The sequence below is a fragment of the Nanorana parkeri genome, unplaced genomic scaffold (genome assembly GCF_000935625.1).
Source record: "Nanorana parkeri isolate BGI_ZX_2015 unplaced genomic scaffold, ASM93562v1 scaffold1321, whole genome shotgun sequence".
NCBI classification, from domain to species: Eukaryota; Metazoa; Chordata; class Amphibia; order Anura; family Dicroglossidae; genus Nanorana; species Nanorana parkeri.
The window spans coordinates 215605-231129 of NW_017307589.1; the positions used below are offsets into that span (position 1 = coordinate 215605).

Genomic DNA, 15525 nt, shown 5'->3' on the forward strand with positions numbered 1-15525 from the left:
CTTCTGTGTTCTTAAAGTGTTCAAAAAATAACGTTGCTAATCAGCATTGCCCTTCCTTTCTTCCTTCTATCCCCCTCCCTTCCTCTTCTCTCCCCTCCTTTCATTTATTTATATATTATGTGCAGGTAATTCATTTAAGATAAGTTAAATAAAACGGTCTTCTACCTTCAATGGTGTCTAACATCCATACTGTTTAGTGTGGATGAAAGAAATCTGTTATATTCTTTCGGTCAGCCCACTATACTATGGTGGGGGAAAGTCTATGACCTCTGTGGATTTGCTGCCAGTAAAACTCAAAGGGATTGCCGAGTCCTCCTACTGTACCTGCACAGCAAATTTTTAACCGTTGAAAATGGTATAGGAGAGACATATTTGAAGGTTTGCATGCACTTCTGTTTTCCAAATATGAAACAAAGATTGGGTTAGAAAAAAATAGGATTTTGGTACTCACCGTAAAATCCTTTTCTCTCCGTTCATTGAAGGACACAGGGAACAGATCGGAGATCATGTACTGTAGGGTAATATCGCCACCTGCAGGAGAAGGACGCTAGGCACAAAAAACTAAAGACCAATTACAGCCTAGGGGCGGCAGTACATGATCTCCGATCTGTTCCCTGTGTCCTTCAATGAACGGGAGAGAAATAAAGTTTACTTCTACTTTAATGGTTGCAGTTGACTACAGACTTATTTTTAGGCCTATGATACCATTTCTCTCTATAGAGTAATGAAAGGACTTCTGAATACCCTATGACTATGTCTTCCCTTGTTTTGTAGCCATGTCAACGCCTCTATTTTCTGTGCCAGGATATTCTGGACAAAGTGATTCACTGCGGTCTTCTCTCCATGTATGAAGTAAGATCCACATTTATGGCAGACAGTAACTCAAACTTTAGAAAGATTGGTGATCAGATGACACAGTATCGTCTCTTTTTTCTCAGGACCCCAATGCACCTCTAGCTTGTGACACAGGGAGACGAAGCTTTGCGGACAGACTTATGTGGAGAACTCTTGATGACCTGTCAGACAGCGACAGCGACTTCACGGAAAAAAAAGTGAAGCGACACTACATGGTACTGTGTTGGCAAGTGGTAATATTAGCTGACCAAAGTATAGCACCCTCCTAGTGTACAGACCTGTACCCCTTTATCCTCTTCCAAAATTAAGTGTTCTGTACTAGAGAACCATATCTCCCAGATTAACATGAACCTGTGCACATATCATGCACACTAAAGTATTTACCTAGGTGCAGTAAAATCGTACACATGTCCTGGCACCTTTTTGTTGCATTTTCCTGCAGTACATATCCTGGAAAGAATTAACAGGTTTTTTCCCCACCACTTTTTGTCCTGTACTAGTTGGGCCGCTCAGACCATCATGCCAATTTCTTTGTCTTCCTGTGTCGTCTTTTGGGCCCGGTTTTGCAGACGTATGAGAGGACTGCATCATTCCTGCTGGAACATGAAACAAGTGGAACTGGTATGATATAGGGAGTATCGGTGGAGGGGTAACACACAGTACATGAGATTGATCTGGTATAAACACATCTTTTATACCTGAAATTTCCAGGATACTTTGAACCCATAAGCCCACGACACTGTCTGCCATGTCCCAGCTAAAGACGCATTTGGGTCACCTGAAGTGCAGCAATAAGAACGAAAAACCAAAAGCTTTTATATGTTTTCTACAGAGACAGAACCAGAATATGTGGATCGACTGCACCAGTACCTGCTGCTGAAAGCGGAAGAGGATGGGTCTTATGGTAGGTTCATGCTTTGTTTATTAGATAATATATTTATTTAAGATAGATTACTTATTTCTTTTATCATGAATTTCCTCCTAAAAATATTTCTTTCCCTAACATAGCTAGGTGTTGAAATGTTATGTTCTCTTTTGTCCATTTGAGGAACACAGTGCTGAAGAATTCTGAGGTGTAGGGTTATGGTGCTGCCTCCAGGAGAAAGGGACACTAGGCAAAAACATGAAAAGCCTGCCACTTTGACATAACTCCTCCCACCTGCCAGTTTGGCTTAGTGTCCTCAGGAGAATGGATGCCTCTTTCTCTCCTGGTTTATTATCTTAGTTTTTTTTTGTGTGTCTTCACTGAAGATTCTATTACCAAGAGCTGCTTCATACCGCATATTATTATTAAATCCTGGAATTTTCTCTAGCTTTCTGTAGTTGTCTAAAGTAGATGGTTTCTGTTCTCAGTACTTTTGCTTCTTCCTCCAGTGGTCCCGTTTTCATCATTTAACCGTCAGGCCAATATTACCTTGGGATTCCCATTATATCAGGAACAGCACAATGTAATTAGACTGCTTTTATTTAAAGTTTTCTGGATTCCTCAGAGCGGTGTAGTGCGTTTTCTATCAGCAGTAAAGGTGAATAGAGCAGTTTAGACTCTGCTTCCTTTGTTTCTTACTTGTCCCCAATTTCTTGTCTCTTATTAAGGAGAACAGAGAGATCCTGTTTTCTTTTCTTTTTTTTTTTTTACTATTGCACAGCCATTTCTCAGTGCTTCTGCTGTGCAGCAGGTGGTTGCAGTACCTAATTTTTTTCCTTACACTGGTCAGGGCTGTGAGTATTTTTGTGTCTGTCATTCGCAGGGCATTGTGTGAAAGTAATGTTTTTTTTATTTCCTACTGTGTCTTACTGGTTTTATTAAGAAACTTGGGACATCTGTGCTTTACATTGGTGTCACTGATGTTTCTGATTCTTCCAGCCTATACATTTACAGAAGCTCTGAGGTGTTGCTATGGTGACCCGTGCTTGTTATACTTTATGTACTTCACAAGTTGGCCACCTAGAGGAGCTCTCCTCTTTATTTCTGCTCCGGCTTACTGGGAACAAAACTGTTTATTTTCCTCGGCCTGAATACTGACAATGGAGTTTTCACTCAGTAAGGATCAGCAGTACTCATGAAAGTTATACAGCAGCCAGACATTGGTAACACTTACAGTATATAGGTGCCTATTCCTATTGATGAACAGGTGACTGCTGGAGTTGATTTGCGTGGATCAGATGACTGTTGCTTATCATTTCATATATGATGTGTTTCTTGTTGTCTCATGTGTCTGTCTCTTCCATTCAATTACGCAGAGCTATCTGTTTTAAGTACTGCTCGGTGGAACTTCAATGCAAAAAGGGACTTTAGTATTTACCCTATGTGAGATGTTGTCTTCTAGATGCCACCCTGGATTAGATTATTAAAAAAGCTACGGGAGGGTAAAGTGAACACTTGTGGAAAAATAGGGATCAGCATTGTAACCCTGTTCCTTCTTTTCTGTCTCTTACACGTTTCTTTAGTTCCCAGTTTCAAAAAACATCTTACACTTCCAAACCTTTGGACCCCCTAGATATCCTTGGCAGTTAAAAAGTCCGCTTTAGTATGAACGTCTGCAGCGGCGTCTCAGCAGCGTTGGGTCTGGGTGTTACTATTCCCTTTCCTTTCGCAGAACGTTTTCAGTGTTTTCACTCAAACCTGTTTACGGTTCCCAAACCCAAGGAAGACTTTGTCCGATTCTGGATCTGAAAGCACTCATTGCATTTGTACATATTCACAAATTCCTGATGGAATCCATTCGGTCGGTTGTCGCCTCTCTTAGACGAGGAGATTTTTTTGGTTTGCGTAGGCATCAAGGATGTGTATCTACACATTCCCGTATTTACATGTCATCAGTGTTTCTTTTGTTTTGTGGTAATAACTTCATTATCAGTTTCTATGTCTTCCCTTGGGGTTGGCTTCAGCTCCAAGGGTTTTTACAAAAGTTTTTGCTCCGGTTCTGGGATTTTTCCGATGCAAGGGCATTCCAATTGTCAGATATTAAGACTACCTTTTACTTCGAAAACAGTCTCTTCCTACTTTGGAGGTCAATGTCTAAGCAGTGCTCCAGATGTGAGAGGGCTTCAGGTGGGTCATCCCTAGTTCCATCACATCGCTTGAAGTATTTGGGTCTTCTGTTGGATACCCTTCAAGCAAAAGTGTTCCTTCATCACAACAAAATATTGAAGTTGCGGGATCAAGCTTGGTTGCTTTGATCCTGTCGCCGTTCTTCTCTGCATGACTGGGATTAGTGGTGTCAATGTTTGAAGCGGTACCTTTTGCTCAGTTCCATTCTAGGTCTTTACAGAGAAACATTCTTACAGCATTGTGCAAGATGTTTAGATTGAGTGACCCGGTCAGGACGTTGGTCGTGATGTTTGACATCCCCTGCGTTGACAATGGGAAAGTCGTTTCTTCCCATAACTTGGAAGATTGTCATGATGGACGGACATGGTTGTTCGCCGGAGGAGTTCAAGCTTCCGTTCTATGTCCTGGACTTGAGGGCAATTTATCTGGTGTTGCTACACTGGAACAATCTTCTGCCTGGGTGTCCGATTTGGATTCAGTAAGACAATGCTACTGCGATGGCATACATCAATCACCCGAGAAGCACCAGAAGTGTGTCATCCATGTGATCTTGGATTGGGCGGAACTTCAGGTTCCAGCAACTTCAACGGTGCACATTCCAGTAGCAGAAAATGGGCAGGTGGACTCGGCAGACAACATCTGGATCTGTATGAATGTTCTCTCCATCTAGGAGGTGTTTCAACAACTTTGTCACCCCTGGGGAACTGATGTGGATCATCTGGCTTCTGGACAGAACAAGAAGGTGGACAGATTTTGTTTCCAAAGCGAGGGATCCAACCGCGGATGCTGTGCATGCCTTAGTAGCTCTATGGGATCAGTACACCCTAATATATATCTTTCCAGTACACCCTAATATATATCTATGCTATTGCCTTGTCTGCTTCGCAAGATGGAACACAAAGGGATTTAAGTAGTTCTCCTTGCTCTAGATTGGCCTTGCAGGGTGTGGAATGCTGATTTGGTTCATCTGCTGGCAGACAATCCCTCGCTTCTTCCAGATCTGCTGTCTCAGGACCAAATCTTCCACCCTGCTTCTTGGTTGCTGGCTTCAACGGCTTGGCTGTTGAAACCCAAGTGTTGAAAGACAAAGAAATTTCAGATTCTATTATTCCAGTTATACTCAAGGCTCGGTTAAAAGAAAACTATGGCCCAACCTCTTTTGGTCATAGTTCTTTTAAGGATCACATACTGTGTCCTCCCGTGACCCAAAACTCCGCATATAGCGGGCTATTATCTGATATATGCTGACAGCGTAGAGCCGTGCTGTAGCCGGGATGGATCCCGACAATATTGTCAGGGTCCACCCCACTGGCAGATTGACAGTTGGCTTTGCCTCTCTAAAGGCAGAGCCAGCCGTGCCTGCCCCCTCCCCTGTTCGTCCCGCCAGTCAGCGCTGGAGCAACAGAGAGGGGAGGGTGGAATCCCTGCAGGGAGTGGTTACTGACAGTCACAGCTCTCTCTGCAGGGAGAGGATCAGGAAATGAGCAATCAACGGCATGTGATTGCCCATTTCCAGATCTATAGAGCCGACGTGTGATGGCTTCAGTGTCGCACATCAGCTCTAATCATGAGGAAGAGTGTATTTCACTCTTCCCATAATTCTCCTTTTAAAGTTTTTTCCGTTCTACAAAAAACTCCTTTTGACCCTGAGACATTTCTTTGTTACTCATAAAGGTTGCTTTTCTTGTTTCCATTACCTTGGCTAGCAGGGTTTCCAAGTTGTCTGCTTTGTTTTATGGCCGCAGCTTTCCTTTTTACCTAAGGTGGTTTTGTCCTTTTTGAAGAGTTTCCGACTTGTCTGCTGTTTCGTGGAGAACCCTATTTGGTTCTTCATAAGGAAAAGGTTGTTTTATGACCACAGGTTTCCTTTATACCCAAGGTGGTTTTGTACTTTCATTTAACTGAAGGCATTGTTTTACCTTCACATTGTCCAGCTCCTGGACATTTTTCTTCATTGTTTGGATGTTGTGTGAGCAGCATTTGGGCATTCTGATTCTTTCTGTTCTACCAGGAGGCCCTGGAAAGGTTGTTCATCCTCCTAGATCCTCCATTTATAAGTGGATTAGTCAAGTTGTCATTCGAGCTCATGATTTGCAGGATAAGGTTCCTTCTTATCTGGTTTCTGTTCATTCTACTAGTGCAGTTAGTATTTCTTAAGCTTTTCAGACTGTCTCCTTCTGTTGCTCAAATTGCAAGGCCACAACTTGGTCTTCTGTTCACACTTTTCCTAAGTTTTATAAAGTTGACGATTCTGACTTTTTTTTCTTCTTTTTTTTAGGCTAGTTTTGACAGAAAAGGTCTCCAAGTGGCTGTTTGAGTATATGAGCTTGCTCATCTAGTTTTTACGCTGTGTCCCTCAATGGACGATAGAGAAAATAGGATTTTGTTCTTACCGTAAAATCCTTTTCTCAGAGTCCATTGAGGGAGACCGCTCCTTCCCCTCATTTCCTTTCATACTTATTGCTACAAATGGCAGGTGTGAGGTGTGATGGGTTATGTCCTTAAAGTTGCAGGCTTTTAATTTTTTTTTTATGTGTACCCTTATTTTTATATATATTTTTTAATTTTTATAAACCAATAAATTAAAATGCTTCTATGTACTTGCTTTGTGCTTAACATTTTACTGTCTTGGATATCCAAAGCCTGAATGTTTAGGAGATACCCAATATACAAACAAGCTCTTTACTCACAACGTATATTAGATGAATTGCTTATGAATAGATATTTGTGGTTTTTAAATGTTTTCATTCAGAAATATAACGTGGAACTAGATGCTGTAGGCAAGGTTTCCTCTTTCCTTGGTCCAGCCCCAGTCCATTCAAATGGCTGTGGTTCCTGTTTCATGGAATCATTGCAAGGATTGCTCTTGTGCATAATGTTTATTCAATCCGTATCCTGGAACTAGCAGAAAAATTTAAAGTGACACTAAATTCAGAAGTTAAAGTGACATTAAAGGATAAAAAAATTTTCCCTCCCCCCCATGTTAATGTCAGCACTTACCTTAAATGATGTCTCTTAATCCGATCTTCTTCTTTCCTGATGTTTTCATCTGTCCCTCCAGCGGTGCGGCGTCTCTCCGATCCAGCGCTGACTGATGCGTCCATAGACTTACCTTGCGTCTCTGCTCGTCTCCCGGCCGAGAATATGAACTGCGCATGCGCCCGCCCCAAGATCCTTTGCAGCCGCACAAACAGTTCCGGACTCTCGCCGCGGGAGCACGTAGCGATAATAGTCTTAAAAATACATTCAAGTACCTTTTAAATATTAACAGAAATGTATCTTATTTGTGTATCACTCGGCTGTAGATCCTCAAATCATCTCTGAATTGGTGCTGACACTGTCCTTCCTTCTGGAGGGTGGCTACTTTTGTTCCCCATGGTCCCTGTGTGTGTTGTAAAGTAGTCAGCGCTCCATGCTCACTCCTGTGATGGACTACAATCTCTACAAATGTGTAAACTAAACATGAGATTGTAGTCCATGACAGGATAGAGCTTGGAGTGGTGACTACTTTACAACACACACACGGGGACCAAAAGTAGCCCCCCCTCCAGAAGGAAGAACAGGGTCAACACCAATTCAGATATGATTGGAGGATCTACAGCCGAGTGATACACAAATAAGATACATTGTTAATAGTTAAAGGAGAACTATGGGGTCAGTGTTTTTCCCCATAGTTCTCATTAGGGTAACGGGAGGACACAAACTAGCGTCCTCCTCTCACCCTAAGCTCAGTATACCGCAAGCAACAACTCGCGGTATACTGAGACGCCGCAGCTGAAACAAATCCCGACAATTATGTCTGGATCCGCCCAGCTGCGTGAGTGACAGCTGGCTCTGCCTATCTAGAGGCAGAGCCAGCTGTACCCGCCCGTTCCACCTGTCAGCGCTGGAGGATAGGAGCGGTGAGGGGGGAATCCAGTCCCTCCCCTGTCACGGCAGAGAGCCGTGACAGGATCGAGAGGTGAGCGAACGCCGGTATGTGTTCGCTCACTTCTCGATCTACTGAGCCGATCTGGGACAGTCTCATTGTCACAGGTCGGCTAAAACTATGAGGTGAGTGAAGAGCACTCACCTCATAGTTCTCCTTTAAAGGTACTTGAATGTATTTTTAAGGTTTAGCTCCTGAGTTGAGTGTCACGTTAAATGGTCAAATATAATGTAGATATGCCATATCATTTCCTGGCCGGGCCCCCACTCCACATTAGGGGTAACTTGCAATGCCTCAGTTAGCACAACTCATGTTATAGGCCCAGAATCGTGCCATGTCATTGTGGTAACCCTCCGTCTGGAAAATTGTCTCCACTGGATGATTTCCCCTTTCCAAGTACGATGACAACTGAGTTGTCATCAAGTGGTTACTAGGACATCAATATAGACGGCAATAGAACCCTAACAGAGGCTCTGCACCTTTCTTGCTGTAAAACAAATATAGACACACTTCAATGCTGATTGCTGCGATAGGCAAACATTTTCCAAGTGCAAGTCACATGTATTCTTACTGTAATCTGAGCGTTGTGTATTCCAGATCTGTGCTGTAATCCAGAGTGCAACTTGGAGCTTCCTGTAATAAAGACCGGTCAGTGCTGCACCCTTTCCATGTGCAGGGTGACTGGTCTTTTATCTGCCCCCTCCTGAAGTTTTCTGCTTGTAGTCTGTGGTTGGTGGAGTCTGCTGGGTCCCTCCCACTGCTCTGCTCTCTGTACAGGTTGTGTGCAGCACATTGATGATGTCACTACTACTTATATAAGGTGATATCTGGCTTTGCAAAAGCATTTGTTGCACACAAAATGGATTTATATCCTTTGAGGCTGTAACAATACATTTAAATAAAGGTTTTTGTGGCCAGAGTTTAGATCTAAAGGTACATTTCTCCCAGAATATGGTGGTCAGCTTCACACTTCTGATGGCATTATTCCAGGACAGAGTTCATTCTGACAGCTAATTATATCATAGTGTGCACTATAGGAGGTTTTTGTCAGGCGCACTCATTCAGTCTTCTCTTTCAGAATGTACAGATCGTTCTCTGGCTGTCTGCGCTGTTCAAACCTTCAAAGATCTTGGGGTATGTGGTCACAGATTGTAATACCTCCACTGTCTACAGTAGTTATTTAAGGGGTAGTTGTCCACAGTACCAGACATGTTGGGGGCAATTTATATAATAAACAATGTAAAAGGTGCCCATGGTATGGTGACGGTTCGGATGCTTTGTTTAATTTACCAAAGAGTAATTATAAATAATAATGTTTGGTTGCCGTGGGCAACTTCTTTTTTTTTCCCCCCATTTACAAACTGCCTTGATATTTAAGACAATACCTATACACTTCCAGGCAGATCCTAGTCATTACAGTAGTACAGAACTGCAACTTTAACATTTCGGGAGAGGGTACACAGGCATGACAACTACACAGCACATAGTGACTCTGCACTGGTTGTATATGGTGATGAGTTCATTGTAACTCCAGCTGTTGTGGAAACGGGTGCAGCCTGCACCCGGATGACACCATTGGAGGGGTGTCACCCGGGTTTTAGAGGGTGCCGACCTCTAAAAAGTCAGGCACTCGGTCATGGACTGAGAGCCCGACAGTGTCAGGAGAGAGGAGGGGACCCGGGGGCATACCTCATCCTGCCGGGTGAACGTCCCCTCCTCTCTCTGTCAGCGTCCATCACCAAGATAGCCGCCAGCAGGCATCGATGAGATGACCGCACGTGGTGACGTCACACGCATGTGCGATGACTGTAACCAGGGCTCCGCTCCAGGTGACACCCGGCCTCAGGATGCCCCTGTGTGGAACTACAAGTACCATGAGACATTGCAAGACTGACGGTTACAGGCATGACCCCCAGAGGCAGATGTGTCGTTTCACCACAGCTGGAGTGCTGATGTTGCCTACCCCTGGATCACACGGTACCAAACATGAACAGTGGATGAGGGCCCAGTCACACTGATGTGTTACGTCGGTGTGTATGTTTCACCTCTACGTTACAATATGAACTGCGGTTCCATTCATTATGTTAGGCCACCCAGTGTACTAATACAATAAAGGCAACTTAGAATTTCGTACGAACACGTGAAAAGTCTGGTCAGGACATTCAGTAATGGCAACAGAGACTTGACCAATGTCACTTGAAATTTTGTTTGGTTTTAACATTCAATTTTGGAATGAATGGCATTTCCTGAACAAAAACCACATTCGCAATGTTCCATCCTGCTACTTTGATTTTTTTGTTTGGTCACTTCAGTCGAAAAAGATTGTCTATCTGACCCCATCAACCATTGGAGAATTGAATGTAACCTATTGTATACTAGTTATGGGATAGTGGGGGGTACCACATCCTTAAAAATCATTAGTAACCAAATCTGGAAATACATAACCGCATATCCCATCTGAGAATATTTGTGGTATTCAGTGTATGTGACAATGTAACAAATATTTGGATGTGTACAATAATACTCATATGGGATAAGAATGATACATCTAGATGTGCACCGGATGGTTGATAACAGACATGACCATGTTTTGTATGGTTTTTATGAAGTATTGATTTTGTGGAATCATATTGATTTGTAATAAAGATCAGTTGTTTTTACACAATGCACTTTGTGTGGGTTGGTAACTGAAAAGTCCGATAAGAGTATTTCGAGATTTGGTTATTATTGAAGAATTGAATAAAGCTTTACAAAAATGACCAAAAACTAAATTCTAACCATGTATACCCAGCTTTAGACATCTGTGTACAGCTTCCTAACTTGCTGTGTGCTGAACTGTTTGCCATGTATAATAATAATAGGAATAGCCTCACGTTGACTATATAGTAAATTATACAGTTGTTGCATGTCCAGAATAATAACAGCAGTTTGTGCTCCATTCTGTGTGACTCTGCAGGTCTTTCAGTGTTCCCCGAGCAGTCATGGATCAACACTTCACCTCTCAGATGCCTTCCTTCTGAAGGAAAACTGCAGCAGACTTGTATCCTTCATCCAGCAGTTTATATACAAGCGATGAAAGGTATAAACCCCTCCCATACGAAGAAATACTAGAACAAAATGTAGATACCCGAGGGAATCACACTTCACCAGATGGTTGGACTTTGTTCAAACACTAATTATTTGCTTTATTTACAAACTTGAGAAAGTTGTATTTATTTTGTTGATTTTTGTCTTGCTAAAATGTGTGCAGTTTGTTGGATTGTTTGATTTGAACCTATTGACAGGTAAAATGTGGTCTGTTAGACAATAATCTGTAGGACTGGTTTATGACCTTGCAGACATTTGTCACAGCAGAAAGATTGTTTATTATTAAACCTGAGTCTTCTACACCACAGTGCCCGTTTCCTCTTATGTAATGTACCAGTTTTCACATCACAGGGTTTCTGATCACTCCCAGTTCATCGATTTCACACTCAACCACATCTCCGGCCTGGAAAACAAAAGAAACAGCAATACAAGGCTTGAAAATGTGTGTGCTTATTTTTGGGTGTCAGCTCTTCAGACTGGGTTGGACCATTGGGCAATTACACAAGAGCCTGTTGTCCTTTTGGGGACTTTGTTCCTGGAGGTGCAGGCTTATCCCCTCCGTTACTTTGACCAGTGTTTCTCAACCTTTTTTCAGTCATGGCACCCTTTTGAAGTATGCAAAATCTTGAGGCACCCCAGTCTAAAATGTAAAACATTATGTGTAGTCTCTACAAAATTGATACCAGACACTTGTCTGAGATTGTGGGTTTGATATGGATTTTAAAGGGGGACCCCCATGCAAAAACAAAAAGTGGGGAGCCCCCTTTACTTCATATAAAAGTCTCCCTTTCACATCTGAGTCCTCAGTCCCTTAATCAGGAGTCAACATGGCAGAGAGTGGGAGGTGTAGCACACCTCGAGGGAGATGAACCTCCGTCCTTTTCTGAATGGATCCCACCCCCTGGATTAGCGTTATTCATTTCCATGGTGTTGGCAGCCAGCCAGGAAAGGCATGACGCTGTGTGAAACTTTCAAGGCACCCCAGGATGCCATGGCACTCTGGTTGAGAAAGGCTGCCTTAGACTGCATGCTGAGAAATGTGGTCTTGAAAATCTGGTTGGATTCTCCATTCATTCCTATGCCAAAGCCAGCAAGTGACACCGGGTCCCTGGTAGTTTAAATAACCCTTTTATATGCTGGCAATAATTATTTTTGATTAATCGGATAAAAAAATTAACTAAATACCATCCTTTAAAATAAAATACACAAATGCAGTGTTAAATATAAAGTTTACATCAGAATAAAACTGCATGCACAATTTTGTGCAATTGCACTGCAATGGAACGCACGGTATGGTGCAGGCGATCACACTGGGTGGGAGGTGCATTTTGGGGTGCCATTGAAATGAATGGCACTGCAACGCACCTCCCACAGCAGAACTTGTCAGGCCAAAACAGTAATGTTTTAAATAATTGTATTGTAAGCACACGGCGCTTGAATAGCTTCAGCGAGGGAATGACTGGTGCCAGCATCAAGATTCCGCAGACGGCAGATGATTGTAAATACAGCAGGTAGTGGGCGGGTGCAATAGCCAGCCTGCTATTGGCCATTTCAAATTGCACTCGCCCACTGCTTGCTGTGCCCTCCTCCCAGCATGGAGTAGAGAGCTAGGGGACCGAACAAACTAATCCATAATGAAAATAGTTGACAACTTTTCTTATCAGTTAGTTGGAGCCCTGGAGCAGTCCCAGTGTAATAATTGCTGGGAGAAGAAGTGAACAAGTAAAAACACCACAGACATTTTTGGAAATAGTAGAAAATCTGACAGCTGCAAATTGAAATGGAAAGGTAGTTTTAATCAGGTTATATACCTAAAAAAATGTTTTCCAAGTATTGAATGGATAAAACCCCTGTGAGTTTTCTAATGTCTGTGTCCCACTGGGGAGCTTTCTTTCCTTCCTGCCCTGGAGACATAACAGGAAGTGAAATAGAACCATGGTGTCAACAATGTGTGAATGGCAGACTGTAGTAAAAACAGGTTCGAACCCTTCCCAACAAGACAAGACATATTTTAAAGAAGAACTCTGGGCAGAAGGAACTTTACCCATATTTCCAAAATAAAAACAAAGGTACCTTTAGAAATGTTCAGTAAGGTCAATCTACAAACACATACCTCTAGATAATTGCCGGCTTTGTATTCCTTATATTTCTCTTCCTACTCATTCTTCTCATGGTGGCTATTTTTACTGTATATGTATATGACCATACACCATCTCAGGGGAGGAAAATGCCTTTCCCCGAGATCTCATGAGACTACAGATGAGATTTCCCAGCAATGCTCTGCTGATGTAACCTTCCTGGGCACATTACATCAGTTGTGCCACAATGGACCAGGAAAAAAATAAATTGTTTAAGTAAAAAAAAAAAAAATATTTAACTAATGAATGTAAGATGATTTCATATCGGCATGCAGACCTCCATGCTGAGGTGATTTCTAGTAAAAAAAAAGGCCTGCTTTATCTCTTGTAGGGGCTACCCCTGCTCTGCAAGGGTTAAATGCTTATTTTTGTCTAGGAGCTGAAAAAGAAAAAGTTATACTCACCCGAACCGCTGAGCCGGATGTCTGCTTCTCCGGTCACTGAAGCCTCTCTCCTCCTATACTGCAGCATCTTCACGTCTAGACATAAATCATCACATTCTAAGACCTTAGACCGCTGCAATAGAGGGGGAGAGAGGTTCCAGGGAACGGACTAAGAGCAAGCCGGCTTGGAGGATCAGGTGAGTATAACTTTTTTTTTTTTTTTTTTTTTTTAGCACCTACACAAAAAACACTTTTTAAATGCGTTCTGGTCTGTTTTGATGCGTTTGCATGCTTTTTGATGCGTTCCAGTGCAGTTAGATGCAGCTAAAATAGGACAAGCAGTACTTTTTCTGACTGCATCTGAACGGACTGCAATGGTGTGAATACAGCACGAGTAAGCCCATAGGAAAGCATTGTGATGTATTTTGGCTAAACGGACTGCATCACAACTGCATATGGTGTGAACTAACCCTAAGGGGGGGATTTATCAAAACTGGAGCAGACAAAAACTGTAGCAGATTTACACTGCAGCCAATCAGCATCTCTCTCTCATTTTCAAATCTCACCTGAGCAAACTGTAGAGAGATGCTGATTGGTTGCCATGGGCAACTGCTCCAGATTCTCTCTGCTCCAGTTTTGATAATTTCCCCCCTAAGAGTTAAGAACAATTCTGCAAGGAGTTCTGATTTAAGTAGTATTGTCGGGGCCCAATTTTGACTAAATCTTGTACACAACTTGTGGCATCCAAAGGCACACTCCTCTGCTAGAATGACCTCTGTACAGAGAATTTTCTTCTTTTACTAGGCCTCTCCTGATTTATAAATTGTGACATTGTACGTGATGATAATGGATAATAATTTGCAGTCATAAACGTATAGAAAAGTGGCAGCTTCTCTACCACTGCTGCCTGTAGGCACAAGCCTGATGTTCCTAATGGTAAAACGGCTCCTGCCTCTATTGGATTGGGTTAGGATTCAGGTAAGTAAAGATAACAGGCACCTTGTGGAGAGCGCCTGTACGCAGCATTTGTATGTATACTTTTCTAGATTCTGGTCCCTATATAGCCAATTCAAACATTCTGACTCACCTTTAGGTATACTGGAGGCTTTCTGAATACACCAACTCCAGGGGGTGTCCCTGTTAGAAATACGTCTCCTGGATACAATGTGACAAATCTGGCAAGAAAATTGTTCACATATTAGCATTATCGTGTATATAGATTATCCACTTCTCAATAACAAGGCCCATAGTTCCCTGACTGGCCTGCACTTCTATTGTGAGACTCACAAGGGTGGAAATAATGGTGCTCACTGCTGAGCCCCATCAACTTATATGAGTAGATCTTCAACATCTGGGTATATTGAGGCTTAAAGTGGCACTGAACTCAGGAGTTAAACCCTAAAGAATTCAAGGACCCTAACTAATAACAGAAATGTATCTTATTTGTGTATCACTCGGCTGTAGATCCTCCAATCATCTCTGAATTGGTGCCGACACTGTCCTTCCTTCTGGAGGGGGGGCTACTTTTGTTCCCCATGGTCCCTGTGTGTGTTGTAAAGTAGCTACCGCTCCAAGATTACTCCCATGATGGACTACAATCTCAATACAAATTAGTGAACGAAACATGAGATTGTAGTCCATCACAGGAGCGAGCTTGGAGCACGTTAGCTTGCTCACACCAAATATAGTAGTTTATGATAGAGCTGCCCTTGAAGGAGAACGATGGGGTAAGTGTTTTTCCCCATAGTTCTCCCCAGGGTCACGGGAGGACACAAACTAGCATTCTCCCGTCACCCAAAGCTCAGTATACCGCTAGCTACAGCTCGCGGTATACTGAGACCGCCGCAGCCAGGACGGATCCCGACATTACTGTCGAGATCCACCCAGCTGCGTGAGTGACAGCTGGCTCTGCCCATCTAGAGGCAGAGCCAGCTGCACCCTCCCCCGTCTGTTCCGCCAGTCAGCGCTGGAGGATCGGACAGGGGAATCCCTACAGGGAGCCATGAGTGACAGTCACGGCTCTGCAGGGAGATGATAGGGATGTCAGCGAGCGACGGTATGTGTTCGCTCACTTCCCGATCT

At 43.0% G+C, this 15525-nt stretch overlaps 2 protein-coding genes across 2 annotated transcripts in view; one reads left to right on the top strand and one right to left on the bottom strand.

The window, feature by feature from the left end:
- Positions 1 to 11019, top strand: part of GPAT2 (glycerol-3-phosphate acyltransferase 2, mitochondrial) — a 66564-nt gene extending 55545 nt beyond the window's left edge. The window contains exons 16-21 of the mRNA XM_018569324.1: positions 775 to 852; positions 939 to 1070; positions 1356 to 1476; positions 1688 to 1759; positions 8914 to 8969; positions 10792 to 11019. Coding sequence (XP_018424826.1) covers positions 775 to 852; positions 939 to 1070; positions 1356 to 1476; positions 1688 to 1759; positions 8914 to 8969; positions 10792 to 10911 — 579 coding nt within the window. The 3' untranslated portion in view covers positions 10912 to 11019. The remainder of the gene's footprint in view (positions 1 to 774; positions 853 to 938; positions 1071 to 1355; positions 1477 to 1687; positions 1760 to 8913; positions 8970 to 10791) is intronic.
- Positions 11020 to 11207: 188 nt separating this feature from the next.
- Positions 11208 to 15525, bottom strand: part of LOC108797684 (fumarylacetoacetate hydrolase domain-containing protein 2-like) — a 28805-nt gene continuing 24487 nt past the window's right edge. Inside the window, exons 7-8 of the mRNA XM_018569330.1 lie at positions 14531 to 14618; positions 11208 to 11325 (exon numbers count right to left, since the gene is read on the bottom strand). Coding sequence (XP_018424832.1) covers positions 11263 to 11325; positions 14531 to 14618 — 151 coding nt within the window. The 3' untranslated portion in view covers positions 11208 to 11262. The remainder of the gene's footprint in view (positions 11326 to 14530; positions 14619 to 15525) is intronic.